Source organism: Lonchura striata, chromosome 1, assembly GCF_046129695.1.
Source record: "Lonchura striata isolate bLonStr1 chromosome 1, bLonStr1.mat, whole genome shotgun sequence".
NCBI lineage: Eukaryota > Metazoa > Chordata > Aves > Passeriformes > Estrildidae > Lonchura > Lonchura striata.
In genome coordinates, this window is record NC_134603.1 from 2,909,864 (window position 1) to 2,924,774 (window position 14,911).

The 14,911-nt window shown below is 46.3% G+C and overlaps 1 protein-coding gene across 11 annotated transcripts in view; it reads right to left on the minus strand.

The window, feature by feature from the left end:
• The window catches only part of ADGRB1 (adhesion G protein-coupled receptor B1), a 283,170-nt gene that overhangs the window by 52,721 nt on the left and 215,538 nt on the right, over positions 1 to 14,911 (minus strand). For 7 of the 11 annotated variants that reach the window (XM_077781813.1, XM_077781806.1, XM_077781807.1 and 4 more), the window contains 3 exons: positions 13,886 to 13,981; positions 7,615 to 7,717; positions 3,190 to 3,340 (listed from right to left, as the gene is read on the minus strand). In XM_077781813.1, coding sequence (XP_077637939.1) covers positions 3,190 to 3,340; positions 7,615 to 7,717; positions 13,886 to 13,981 — 350 coding nt within the window. The remainder of the gene's footprint in view (positions 1 to 3,189; positions 3,341 to 7,614; positions 7,718 to 13,885; positions 13,982 to 14,911) is intronic. The other 4 variants (XM_077781811.1, XM_077781822.1, XM_077781819.1 and 1 more) reach the window with 2 other exon arrangements.

The window sequence follows — 14,911 nt, forward strand, 5'->3', positions numbered from 1 at the left end:
CTCTTTTTTCTCATTTTTTTCCCTCACCACCTCTCACTCAGCCTCCTTCACACCTCATCTGGATAAATCCTGTCTGCTCCAATCCCTCCTGTGCCATCAATACAGCATCCCATGGGAAGAAACCACAGGGGAAGGGACATTTCCAGGAACACAGCTTGGTGCAGGAGACCCTGGGAAAGAGGAAATTTGGCAAAGGCTCTGCCAAAAAATAGCAGCATGTTCTTCACAAAGTGCTTCTCTCCGACGTGGTAATTATGCAGAAATCCAGAGTGGGGCTGTGAACTTGGCAGTTCCAGGGACTGTCTCATTCCAAAAGTCTCAGTTTGGGCTGGGAATGGGTCTGGACAAGGAGCAGCTACTACAGGTGGCAGCTACGTCGTGGTGGTTAAGCCAAAGAGCATCATAATGAGAGGTGCAGCCCTGGGAAAGCTCTCACCAGTCTAAGCAAAGTTAGATGGGATTAGATTGAAAAAATCCCCACCAAAAAATCAAATTTTAATCTATTTTTTTATTATTATCAAGACATTTATTCCTAACTGGTCTGTTCCATACACCTGGTGTGGTACAGGCAGTACCAGCAAGGCTTTGGGGGCTTTCTGCACAAATGGAATTTAACACTCACATTTCTACGTAAAGCCATTCAAAACCTCTCTCAAAGAATTTTGTACTTCCAGGTCACAGGAGAATCAGGCCATGTGTTAATCATGTTCCACTAGAGAAGATGTTTGCTAATAATTCCCAAGAGCCATTCTTGTTATAAACAGCTGAAGACCCACTCAGAGGCTGAGCTATGGCAGCATTAAAAATTCAGCTGTGGAAACTATAACAGGGTCATAAAAATCCTGACAAAAATATTTCTTCTTTATTGGGGCTAAATATGATGACTGAGTTGTTCCCAGGGAACAATTTATCTGTCTGTTCTAAACCGGAGAATATCCTGAACTGGAAGGACCCACAAGGATCATCAAGTCCAGCTCCTGACCCTGCACAGGATCACCCAAAGAGTCACATCATGAACTTGGGAGCATTGTCCAAGCATGGACAAGAATCATTAATAATAATTATTACTAATAATAATTTAAAAATTGAATTGCAAAGTTGCACCTCTAGGAGGAAACCAAAGAAATATAAAATAATCCTTCCTGCTGCTGAAATTCTCTGCATCTTCAATGAGCTACAGCTGAGAGCAGCTGAGAACTTGGCAAAGACGTCTCGAACGACGGCTTAGAGAAATGCAAATGTGCAAAGAGGGGAAAGGGGGGAGAACCAGCCCATGACAAAGTGAATTGCACTAATTATTTCAGATTATGCTCTTTAAAACATATTTTCGGCTTCTTTCCTCTTACAAGTGCCATTAATCCCAGCTCTACAGCTGAAGTCTAGCAGGATGCTAAATATCCAAAATTCCCTTGCCGCCTTAATAGGCAAGAGTGTTCTTCATTTCTTGTCCTAACCTACTCCAAGTGGTTATTATGCATCATTTATCAGCAGTGCATCCTAGCTCAGAGCTGACTACATTTTACTAGCGGTGCAAATTATGCTTCTACACATGTAGGGGGATTTTTTTTTTTTTTTTTTAATCTGCACAGACTACAAATGCGAATGTTGCTCATCCAAAATTCCCTTGGCTAACACGCCCATCTGTCCCAGCTTTTACAAATTGGGGGGGGGGGAAAAAATCCCTTTTTATTACCTAGGAAAGCTATTAGTCTGTTACATTTGATATCCCTGATGTTGCTGGAGTCACCAAGGAGGTATAAACACACGCATGAGCACACCCAGGCTCCTGCAGCCTGTCCTCTGCAGGTACTGTGGTTCTGCCTCTGCTAACACGCAAACCCTGGGTTTTAATAACACAATTTATTCTCTATTGTAAGCAAAAGCTTAGGAGGGAAAACTTAAAGGGATGAAGGCGCTGCAACGAGGACAGCTCTTGATGTGCCAGAATAAATCACATCAGGGTGCTTGGTAAGCACCAGAAATCTCTTGCCTGGGGTGAATTGTGAGACTTCAGTAGTAAAATGAGGCATTAATAGAGCTCAGTCACACTCCTTTCTTTCCTTTGCCTCCTCACTTCTCAGCAACTTTTTGTGCCGCTGCTCCTTTCAAACACACCCTTGTTATCGCTTTGAAAGCCCAGGTTTATGGGTTTGTATTTGTTTTCTACTACAGAATGCATCATTTAAGGCTAATAAATTAAACATACGGCAGAGGCAGAGGGAGAAAAATTAGTTACAAGCATCTGCAGCAGTCTCGCAGTTTATTTGTCTCCGAAAGGCGCTGCTGCCATGGAGACAGGATTTCAGAGTTTGCTTCACTCCAGGTTGCTCTGCAGGATCTTAGAACCATAAAATCATTGAGGTTGAAAAGACCTCGAGGATCATCAAGTCCAACCAGGTCCACCACTAAAGCATGACCCTAAATGTCACTTCTTCATTGAGTGCTTCCAGGGATGGTGACTCCACCACTTCCCTGGGCAGCCCGTTCCAATGCTTGGCCACCATTTCAGTGATGAAATTCTCCCTAATATCCCATCTAAACCTCCCCTGGTGCAACTGGAGCTGCTTCCTCTTGCTCTATTTCTTTTCCCTAGGAGCAGAGCCTGGCCCCCTCTGCTTGCACCCTCCTGTCAGGGAGCTGTGCAGAGTCAGAAGGTCCCTCCTGAGCCTCCTTTTCTCCAGACTGAGCCCCCACAGCTCCCTCAACCACTCCTGCTGCTCCAGACCCTTCCCCAGCTCCACTGCCATCTCTGGACACTTTCCAGCACCTCTTTCTTGTAGGAAGGAGTCCAAAACAGACCCCACAATTGGAGGGGTGGCCTCAGCAGTGCCCAGCACAGAGGGACAATCACTGCCCTGGTCCTGCTGATCCAGGCCACGATTCCCCTGGCTGGTATCATGCACCAACAGAACACATCCAACACAGAGGGAGACAGAGAGAAAAGTAGAAAGCGAGAAACAAGACCCAGGAGAAACCACTCCTGGTGCACCCTCTGAAGCCTAAATTCATCTCCTCTATTTTCAGGTGCACCAGGCAGGAGGTTCAACTTATGGATCTCTATTTCTAACAATTTCAGCCCTTCTTGAAACCCCTGGAAGGGTTCCAAACACCCTCTGCCAAGCCTCCTGAGGAGCAGCAGCCCCTCCTGCAGCCTGGCCCTTCTCTGCTCCGCAGCCCCCGGATCCTCACCCCATCCGAGACACAAGAAGCGCTTGCGGATGATGCGGTTCCGTAACCGGCCCGTCACGGCCATGTAGGACTGCCAGGCCTCGGTCAGCACCCAGCAGAAAGAGGAGAGGAAGAAGAAGTGCAAGAAAGCCGCCACCAGCGTGCAGATCACCTGGAGAGAGGAGGAAAGGACACGTGAGAGGAGCGGCAGGCGGAGAGAGCAGCAGGGAGCAGAGAGGAAGGCGCGGGAGACGCTCCCCAGCCAGGCTCTGGAAGGAAAAGTCATGGAGATCAGGACATGGAAATACTGTTTAAGAGGGGGAAGGCTCCTCCACAAGCTTTGACCAGTAAAGACCAAAGCGTTAAATTTAAGTACTACGTGTAAATCATCTGCTCTAAAGTATGAGCTTTGGGATAAGGCCATGGTTAACGCCTCAGAGGAATTCTGGAATTGTAGAATGGTTTGAGTGGGGAGGAATCTTTAAGATAATTTAATTACAACCTCCCCTTTTTTTTGTTTTTAGGAGGGGCTCAGACTAGGCTGACAGGGATACCTTCCACTAGAAGTCCGAGCACACATCCCATCCTGGTGCTTTCTTGGCTTCAGCAGGATATATTTAATTTCCAAAATGTCCAAACTATTGCCATGATCCTTACAAGGTGGGGAGGGATGGAGTGGTTAGTAAACAGTGCACTAAAGTCATCTCAAAAGGTTTGCAAAGCACCATGCCCCTGGCAGCCCAGGCATGGAAATGAAATCCGAGGAAGGTAATTTGGATTGTGCCCCTGCCAGAAAACCAGGGCTGAGTGAAAGAGTTAAGTCATGAGAGCTGGGTGAAACCACAGCTACCAGGGGCTGGGAAAGGACTGCAAACATGAGGGCACAGTTGTCCAAGAGCACATAACTACCAGCAGACAGGAGGAAAAAAAAAAAAAAAAAAAAAAAGAAAAGAAAAACCCCCTAGATTAGAAAGAATTTCATAATGGTGAGCTCTACTACTTGGTGGGGAAATCTCACAAGGGAAATGCAGGCAGCTTAAGCCATTTAAAATTAAACTGGAGAAAGAACTGGCAAATGCATTATGAAGAACAATCCCAGAGTGCCAGGGAGATGGACTGGAAAGCTGACAAGCTCGTCTTTGTTTTAACTCAGCAAGGCCAAATCTTTCACTGGTGCAAATTGGTGCCGCTCTGTTTCACTCAGCCAGTTTTCCCCCCATCTGGGGGCTCAAAACTGTGAATCAATGTACTCGAGAAGAAAGTGATGGGAAGAAACTCCAGTGAAGAAGGGAAAGCAAATAGATTTTTAAAAGTGACTATGGATAAAAAAAAAAAAAAAGGGCTTCAGGCATTTGGGGGAGGGGGAGGTTTATAATCAAGAATTTCTTTGCTTTGAGTTATATGGGGAAACGTGGACTTGGCTTTACGGTCAATGAACCTTTCTCTTTTTTCTCTTTTTTTCAACCACCAGCATCTTTCAAGCCAGAGCTCTCATGCACAGAGTGGCTTTTATCATGATTTTATCGGTTTGCTCTCGATTCATCCACTGGCACCACCTGACGTTATCAGAGGCTGGGAATAAAAGCAAGACCGTGTGTTCTCTGAGATAGGAACTGTCTTTTTTTGGTCCAGATTTGCATTTGACACCAAATCTCTCCGTATTCTGCTTAAAGGTGGATTTGGGATGTCAGTTCAGTACAAATAACACAGCTCAATATGATAATGTCCAGCAATTTTCACATTTTACAAGAATCCTAAAAAAAAGATGGTTCCTATTCATCAGCTTACAATCCCTATATGAAACAGCTACAAACAGAGAATGCTTTCTGGAATGGATTTGAAGAGCTGGCTATTTTATAACCCTTTTCTTTTTTGACTGATATCAGGTACAACACTGCTCACATTGCCTTTTTGATTTTGTTTCAAACCAACACAGTTCTTCCTTGTAACGGGGAGAGAAAAAGCTTTGCTCTACAATTTTACACCACAGAGATACATTTGGGTTTGTTTTTTTTTTTTTTTCTCCAATGAGTAGCTTTGACAGAAAGGGCAGAAGAGAGGAGGGGAAGACAAGAGAAATATGCACATCTCAGCTGGACCAGGATGAACTCATCGCCTCAAATGAACTTGGCCAACTGATAGGCAGGCAAATATTTGCTTCTGCAACCTCTGCTGCAGGTTCTCCCTTCCTTGTGGGGAAAACCAAACATCCCCATGAAGGGCTAAGCACAGGGATATGATGTCCCAAGATCCAGCAGAGCCTGTCAGTCTGTCAAGGCCATTAGCCCTTGTTTCCCCTTAAGAGGAGAAATCTGTTCGATTCCAGCACAAGCCTCGGAGACATGGCCTCTTCCTGCAGCATCCCTTTCCTTTGTATCCCCGGATTGCTGACTGTAATTTTATTTTTGCCTTTTCCCAGGCCTTTCATCTTCAAAAAGCTTAGCAAATCCAGGCGTGGAATCTCGCCTTTGAGGTTACACGGATGGAAATCCAGGGAGAATTTGACATTTCCAGGGAAGCCGATACCGCAGAAATCTCCCAGAGAAGCCACAATTATAAATCACCAACATTTTAAGGTGCTCTATTATTGATAATTGAATGTGAATAAAATCTTAATTTACACTCCTTCGTCTCTCCTCTGCATAGTTTTCTTTCTCTGTTGCCTGCCAGAGACTGTTTACTAGATGGCTGAGAGGAAATCCAAGAATAACCTTTCTATTTCTGGGGTTTCATGCATATGGATGTGCAAAGATCTAATCTGCCTCCTGCCATCACTGCTGGGAGCTTCGAATCCCCACCAACAGCTCCGACAGTGAACTCCCAGAGTCATGGGACAAAAAACCCACCAGGGAGAACCTGGGTTCATAACTGTGCTCTGGAGGAGGTGGGAGAGGAGGAACACATCCAGCTCCTGTCCTGAGGTGAAGAACCACCATCAAAGAGGGAGTCCAGCTGTGGTTTGTCCTGTTGAGCATCCCTCAGTGCTTCATCCCATGGAAAGAAGCTCCCAGCACATCTTTGGTGTGGCAGAAAACGCAACCAAGGAAAGCAGGGACTTGGGTCTCCCTCTCTCCAGCTCTTGCCAACCACGTTGGCAATGGAAGACAACTCTGCTTTGGGAAGGGAGCTTCTGAAGGGCACTTTGTAGCAGGAGCAGAGATGGCTGCTTGTTTCCACACTTCTCTGCACAGACGGGGCTCCAGCATATGGAAAGCTTTTCTTAAAACAACTTAACCCTAACCCAAAGGGCTTTCCATAGAAATGAGCCCCTGATTCACTAAATCCTTCAGCTTCTCTGCAGGAATAATAAAATCATAGGATGGGTTGAGTTTTGGGAGGGACCGTAAAAACCATCTCATTCCAATCCCTTGCCATGGGCAGGAATATTTCTCTTTGTTCAAAGTTCTGTCCAACCTGGCCTTGAACACTTCCAGTGTTGGATCACCCACAATTGCTCTGGGCAACCTGTTCCAGTGCCTCACCATCCTCAGAGGGAAGATTTTATTCCTGATATGCTTCTAACAGTGACACCATGCTCATGCTGCCAAAGCAGGGGCTCAAAAAACCCAGCTGGTCACTGGTTCCTGTTAAACAATAACTAATTTTTGACTTCTGATTGTGATTTTGGCAGCAGAAAGAGTGGAGGAGGCGTCTTGACTCACGTTTTTTGGCTCAACAGAGTTATGATAGTCAGAGCATTCTGGAAGAGGGGAAAATTTACAAGAGGAAAATGGTAACGGTGAGCAGTGATTTGTCATGCCAGACGTCAACAGGGAACCTGAAAGTGCTTGAGCTGGAAAAAAGTCATGGAGGCAACACACACCTCTCCAGCTGGGTCTTGGAAGAGAGCAACCAGTGCTCATGGCTTGGAAAACCACACTGGGTCTTGCCTGAACTGCTGGAATCACTCTGGGATCTGCTCCGAGTCCCTCGCGGCCCTGCAGTGCTCACGGTACATCTGGCAATGCTTCCCATCCCCAAAAAAGGTTGGACAGTTTTGTGCCTGTATTCATTAACATCTGCCAAGTACTTTCAGCTCAGAGTATAAAAACTGCCAGGGACATAAATGTAAAGCTGAGAGGTTGTTTGTTTGGGTTTTTTTTTTTTTTTTTAAAGCCTTTTCTCAATCTGTCTTTGTAATTTTTTTGAAAATAAAATGGTTAAAGCCTCGCAAATCACCACGCTTCTTCACCGTGTCATGTGCCAGCTACTCTAGGCAGATATTCAAAAATATCACATTGGTTTTAATCAAAGCCCTGAGGATGCTGACAAATTATCAAAGAGAGAGCGAAAGAGAAAATTGAAATCTGCCATTTAGCCGTGTCTTTGACATGTCGCTAATTAACAGATGGAGGAAAAATGAGGAAGCGCTGCCTGAATGGATCATTTCAGTGCTAAATCAGGGGGAAAGCAAACAAATAAACAAAGCCCCAGTGGATTCCTTACCTTATTCCGGGTCTGGGTCTGTCCGATGAGGATGAGAGCGTTGGAGGAGATGATGGAGAGGCAGAAGTTGATGAGGATGACGGAGCGCTCCGAGCGGATGTACCTGCAGTGAGAGAAGAGGGGAGGGAGACCCACCCTGTCACAGACTGCCCTGGGTGACCTCTGGAAAGCAGCAATCCAGGCCAGGCTTTACAGAATTGCCAATTTCCTGAAGATTTTATGTGCTAGACAGACAAGACCAAGGGGGGAAGGGAGGGGGAGAAGATATCTCCATCATCCCCATCAATGCTGGCCAACAAACGAGGGGCCAGCCTAGTCTGAGCCCCTCCTAAAAACAGTAGAGTGCTGCACATCTTCTTCAGCTCTGCCTACTTGAAACGGGGGCTTGAAAGGGAGCTTGAAAGAAAACAAACAGGCAACAAACGGAAAAGATTCCCAACCAAGAGCCACAGGCATGCTGGCGATGGAAGCAGATTACAAACACATGCACCTTGACAACAAAGTGTGTGTGATTCAGCATTCCACTTCCTTCAGCCTAACAACCCCTCCTGGGGTGAGAAGCATTGAGAAGCATTTCTGGCTCTTTTTTAAATGTTTTTTTTTTAATTCTTTTTTTTTCTTTTTTTTTTTTTTTTTTTTGTACCACATCTCCAAACTAGGCCAAATAACTGCAGCTGTGGGTTTGGGACATCAGGGACAGCAGTTAGGGAGCTGTTGCCTTCAGCACCTTGCAGGAGCCAGCTATTTGTCATTTCTGATTTGCAGCACAGCACCAGGCTCGCTGCCGAGGTAAGTGCACCACAATTAATTCAAACCACTGGCTAGGGAGGGAAATTTCTTTGAAGGCACTTTTATGTACCTGATAAAATGAAAAGGGAACTACAAAGGTTCAAGTCGTCAAGGACTTGACTCAAGATCTGACCACACCAACATTCACACACGTGAATTATCTCAAAGATGCTGTAAGTGCCCTGCCTGAATGCCAGATGAGTGAAGAGGAGATGCTGATGCTTATATAAATTAGAAACAGATGTATTAATCAACCAGCTCATCCCTGAAGGCTAATGCAGGATTATTTCCTATATTCCAGCACATCAACTATTTATGTTGGGAATTTAATTTCATTAATTAATTTTAGCAAGAGTGAGTTGGTCATGCCTTGGCTGCGGAGTTTTGAGTTTCTGGTGAGGAGGGCAGGATGGGTTTGCTGCATCTGTGTGTTCTGCCAAGGGTAAATTTGTGCTTTAGACCTAATGAAGGCTGTAAAACTTTGAATTTTTAACTTCCCCTTGAGCAATACCTTCAGACAAACATGTATGGTGAAGATGTGTTTTCCTGGATTCAAAAAAGAAAAAGAAAGGTAGCATGAACTCCTACTTAATCTGTTGTAAATCTGGTTTAGAGGAAGATCTCCTCTGAAATGAAACACTCCCAGCCCCAGAACAGGTTGCAAAATTAAGGATCCCTCCTCAGCAAGAAACTGAGTTGACAGGATGCAAAATGAGCTTCTGGTTCCTTCCACAGCCAAGCTGAGCCCAGACTTCCTGATTTCACTGGGCTCCACACAATGCTGGGCATCACCCGGACCCTGCTCCATTTGTGACTGGAGGGTGCTGAGACCTTTGAATGCTTTGATTATGTGAAGTAAAACTGAAATTTCCAGTCAGTAGCTGCTACGGGGCAGAAACAGAGATTTGGACTCTGTCCTGGTGGGAACGAGATGTAATAAATCTGTGTAGCAACACTAGGATTCCACTGCTATTAACATGAACTTCTGAAGTCTCCACTGGTCAGAAAAAGGTAAGAAATGAGTTGATAAATCTGCATTTTAATGTAAGGGCAGATAATCCAACTGTCTAAAGACTTTTTCACCCTTAAGCCCCCTTAAACCAACTCTCCTTTTCTGTGCTTCCCTTCACACCCTGAGAATTTATCTTGTTCTCCAGATCCCTGAACCTCCAAAGAACAAGATGTGGGTTGGCAATGGAAAGAATCAGAATAATTTAGGTTGGGGAAAAAAAAAAAAACCCTCTCAAGTTTCCAGTCCAATCCTATGCCCAAAAAAGACTGATTTCAAAGTCAGATCAGGTTTCTCATGGTCTCATCTGATTGAGATTTGAAAATCACCAGGAACAGAGATGCTACCACCTCTCTTGGCTGACTTATTACAGCACTAAACTGCTTAACTTAACTGCTCTCCTGGTGAAGGATTATTTTGCTTTAGATCCAGCTGGGTCTTTTCCTGCTGCAGCTGGTGCCTCTAGACCTTTCCCTGCCTACCTCTGCAAGTTGTCTGGCTTCTCCATGACTGCTCTTTAACAGCCTCCTCTTCTCCATGTTTGTTCCCTTTGCCTCCTTTGACATTGTCCAGCTCCCTCAGCATCCACTGGACTTGCTGGGATGTGCTGGTATCTCTGCTCTTGGGGGGATCCAATACTGGGCACCTTTTCAAGGTGTGGCCTCAGGAGTGTCAAACATCATCCAGTTTGTTAAAGAAGACATTAAACAATGCTGGCCACTCTGCCAACCCTGACCAGTTCTTGATTAGGCCTCAAACTTTTGACCACTACCCTCAAATCCTGCAGGAATTTCATCCAGATAGAAAGCCACCAATCCAGTGAATAATTCCATGATCTGGATACAAAAATTTGGAGACTGTGTTAATGGCCTTGGTAATGTCAAAATCCACACCAGCTGCTTCTTCCCACTGTGCGTGTAAGCAGTCATCCCATCCCAAAAGGAAAATAGGGCAGCCAGGCACAACCTGTCCTCCACAAATCCTCACTGTCTATTCCCAATCGCTTCCCTGTCCATCATTTTGCCTGGAAATAACCTTTAGAGCTACTTGCTCTTTAATCATCCCAGGGGCCGTGTAGGCTGACCGGTCAGTTGTTCTCTGGATCCTCCTCCTTGCCCTTTTTAAAGGTGGGTGTAACATTTGCCTTCTCCCAGCCTTCAGGAAGCTCCCCAGGTGACAGAGAGTGGCTCCACAGTCACACCAAACACCTCCCTCAATGCATCCCATGGATCTGCAAACACCCAGAGAACTTAAACAGTCCTTGTTTCTCTTTTCCTTGGCAGTGGGGAGCGTTTTCTCCCCTGGATTCTGCCTCTGTGGAGGAATTTGGGTGCCTGGGAGCCAGCCTTGCCAGCAGAACATGGCAAAAAGCCACTGGGCACCTTCACCTTTTCAACTTCCTTATCCACTAGGCTGCTTGTCCCACTCAACACCATTTCCTGGGAAATCCTTTGGGGCTGATAAACCTCCAGAACCCGTTCTTGATGCCTTTCACATCCCTGACCACTTTCAAACACAGCTGACCATTCTAATTCAATCCTGCATTCCTGGGCAATTCTTCTAGAGTCCTCCTTGGTAGCCTGACCTGGATTCCAAACATTTCCTTGTTAAGTTTCTGCTCAGTCAGAATGCTAAGAAGACCTCCTGCCACGCTTGTTTTTTTCCTTCCGTTTCCTCTTCTCCAGCACAGGATGCTCCACAGAAAGAAATCACCATTCCTCTCCAGACCCTCTGGCTAAAGAAGTCAGGAATTTGTATCAGAGGGAGAACAAAACCCATAGAAATTGGTGGGTTTTGCCCAAAACCACATCTGCAGCAAAGACAGAGCTACTCCAGGGTGCTGCCTTGCTACCCCTCTACTGATACATGGATTCTGTCTACGTATAAAAATATGCTGTACTCAGCCACAAATCTGGGGAAAACTCACTGCTAATTTAGGGAACTTCTGCTCCAGCCTGTGCCCTACAATCACAGAATATCCTGAGTTGGAAGGGACACGGAAAGATCAGCAAGTCCAACTCCTGGCCCTGCACAGGACACCCCAACAATCCCACCCCTTGCCTCAGTGTGTGTCCAAACACTCCATGAGCTCTGGCATATTTGGTGCTGTGACCATTCCCAGGAGAGCCTGTTTTGGTGCTAAACCACGCTCTGAATTAAGAAATATTTCCTGATACCCAACCCAACCCTCCTATCACAGCTCCAGCCATTCCCTCGGGTGTTGTCACTGGTCACCAGTGAGGATCCCCACAAGCTGTGTGAAGCCCTGCAGCAGCTGAGACAGATGGAAAAGGTGGGAAAAGCCCACAGTCTGTTTCTCTGCCCCCATTAGACTCCTCTCCTCTCCACAAACACTGAGTCACCGCTGCTTTCTCACCGTGTGTACACACATCCCTCTCCACACAGCCACTTACTCATCCCTGCCACCTCCCACCAGGGCCAGGAGTGCCTCAGTATCCCCAGCACAGGCAGAGCTCCTGGGTTTAAAGCAAGAGAGCTCATGGACAGCCACTCAATCAGTCCTCAGGAGTGAGAAAAGCTGGGGCTGCTCTCTTGCAGTGATGCAGCACTCACCCAGCTGCTGCCAGGGACAGAGCTCTGCCCTGCCCCACACGCTGATGGGCTGGTGGATGAGCTGCTCGATAGCAGGGATCGATTCCCATGCTATGGAAAGGTCACTGACTCCAGAGGCTGTTGAGCTGCAATGAGTTCAGGGATGGAAAACACATTGAGGCACTTCTGAAATGCCAGTGTGTCAAGGAGCTTGCTTGAAAAGAGGTGTCATTTCACCCGTTCTGACCCCTGAGTGGTTGGGTTTTCCCCCTCAGTTTTTCATTTCCACACCAGTTTTCAATTTTTTTCTCGCAATTCCCCCTCTTTTCCCACAGGGGTGGTGGAGCACGTGGCCCACACACAGATTGTGCCTCCAGCTGTGACCCAGGACAGTCAGTGCAGAGATGGAACAAGGTCACTCCACTTCTGTGGCCCACTGTGTCACTGACCCCTCTGTCGAGCCTGCTAATAAGACCAGAGATGCACCATCTGCAGCAGGGATTTTTGCAGCCATCTGTCTGCTGGGGACTGGAGTGAGGCCACCAACAGGCCACCAACAGCCGTCGAACAGAAACAACTTCCAGCTTCCAACGGGGCCGTGCCAAGTTGGCTGTGTCTGAAGCGATCACTTGCCTCAAAAAGCTCGTGCCATTCATGCCAGGGCCTGAGTAGGTGCCACCAAGGAGCAGCCTTTATTTGGGGGTTTTGAATGGAAAGAGGAGGGGAAATTCATTTCCTCCCTGATATGCAGCTCGAAGCTGGGATCACCTCCCTGTTACTCTGCCCCTCTTTTCTTTGCCGTGTTCCTCTCCCTCTTTCTCACCCTCCCTTCTTTTCTGGTTCCCATATACACAAACAAACCCTAGCTGGGCAAAATTCTGGGAAAGCTTCCAGATTGTCAGCCTCAGCGAGCTTATTCATCAGAAGTGTTTCATACTCAAACTGGGTCTATGGATGCATGCTCCAGATGCCTTTGTCCAGAGCTCTGAATGGGAAATTTTCCGGCCAAAGCTCCACGAAACAGCTGAGCTCTGGTGAGTGCTCTCCACACAAGATCAGGCAGCAGGGCATGAGTTTTCTCTCCAGCATGGAGGAAAAGAACCACTTTGATGCTGCTCCTGTGTTTTAGAGACAACAATACTGCTGATTCCATTTCTAAGCACTCCTCCAGCTGCTGTCTATCAGAATATACAACATTTAGGGCAAAACAAAGTGGGAGCCAGGAGATAATGTCGAATACAAAGTTCCTGAGACCGTTAATAGGAAAGCACATTCACGTCCAGCAGCTATGCCTAAAATAAAAAGGACACACAGAGCGCTCAGGGCTCAGCCACGGGAATGCTGTGAAGTTTGGAAAACATGAAAACATGATCTACAGAGAAGAAATGGAACAAACTCAGCGCACCAAAGAGAAATTCTAGAGATCACTTTATCATGCTTTACAAATATTTACACAGAAAGACTCAGGATAGAGAGCCCTTTAATCAAGATATAGCTGGTCTCAGGATCACTTGGAAATGGATGTCCATCCTTGGCTAGCTCAGAAATACCCATTCAAGCCTCCCTTAAACGTGTCCTCCCATTCCTGCTGATCGTTTTGGGCATAGGCATAAGGCAAAGAGTGGAATGAGAAATTAAACAGAACACATTTGAAACAGGTCAGGCAATTTACTGTCCTCAATAACAGTAAATATTGGAGGGGTAGGTGGGGAGCACAGTCCTGGAAAAAAATACATCAGGTTATTCCAAATGGCTCTGGCATGCTCCAAACGGATTCAGCCTCATGTCTGAACTTGGGCTTCAGATCCTGACCCTGTTTCTGATAGGAAAGAGAGGGTGAGGCTCGAACGCTTGCTCTTTAATCTTCTATCCTAACTTTCCACTTGATCCTGACACCAGTGACCCCAGTAAGTCACCTACCGGCGCTGCTCAGTGCCGCCCAGCCTGAGGAAAAGCAGGAGAGGACAAGGACTTGAGCACATCCAATGATACCCCAGGCACGGAAAAACCTGAGTTCTAGATAAACGTTATCATGATCAGTCTTCAGCTGCCAAAATTAACCAGCCACTATGCACTGTCACAGTATCAACAAAAAAAAAAAGATGCATTTTTGCTCAGTTTTTACTCTCTTGTTCCTTTCCTCTATCAAAGAAAAAGTTATCTCCATTCAATCTCTAAATGGAATTTACCCTTTCCTTCCTGCTGAGAAGAAGCACTGCACAAAATGAGAGCCTCACACTGATCCCTTCTCCCAAAAGGATCACCAATAATACCCAACTGTGCTCCCTGCAGCCACTCCATTTGGGTTTCACAGACATTCACCTGGTTCTGATTTGTCTTTGCTTGGCCTCGAGCCATGAAGGTCTCAGTGTGTTTGCCATGGATTTAGGAGAGACATGGATCTCACAGGATAAACCCAGACCTTGTTCAAGGCAATACAGGGAGAAAATCCCTTGCACACCTCGGGTCCTCCAGCTTAGAGTCACCAGAATGTATCTAACAGGGGCATGGGCCAATTGTTCATCAAAACTTTGCTTCAAAATCCCTTCAGCCTCCATAAATGACACAATTTTAGGTTCCACCTGACCTGTGTACAGGAGCTGTCAGCAATGGGATGTACTGAGGGATCCCATATGCATCTGAAGCTGAAGGCAAAAAGTAGCTAAAAGGTTGGGGAGTTATTTAGATGATTTAAGGTTGAACGTTCGTAAGCTCCTGCAAAGTTCTGTCAGATCTTCAGGCCAGATGTTTTCATGGCAGGTCACGGAGGTTTGGATGTTCCCAAAGAATTACCTTGCAGCAGCATTTGCCTGCCAAGAGGCTGTGCGTGTCCACCTCGCCTCTGACAAGGTTTCCTGGGGTACACAAAGGCATCGAAACCAGCACGAGGCTTTTGGAAATGGAACAATGTCCCTACATGAGGGCATGGCACTAATTTCACTCTGC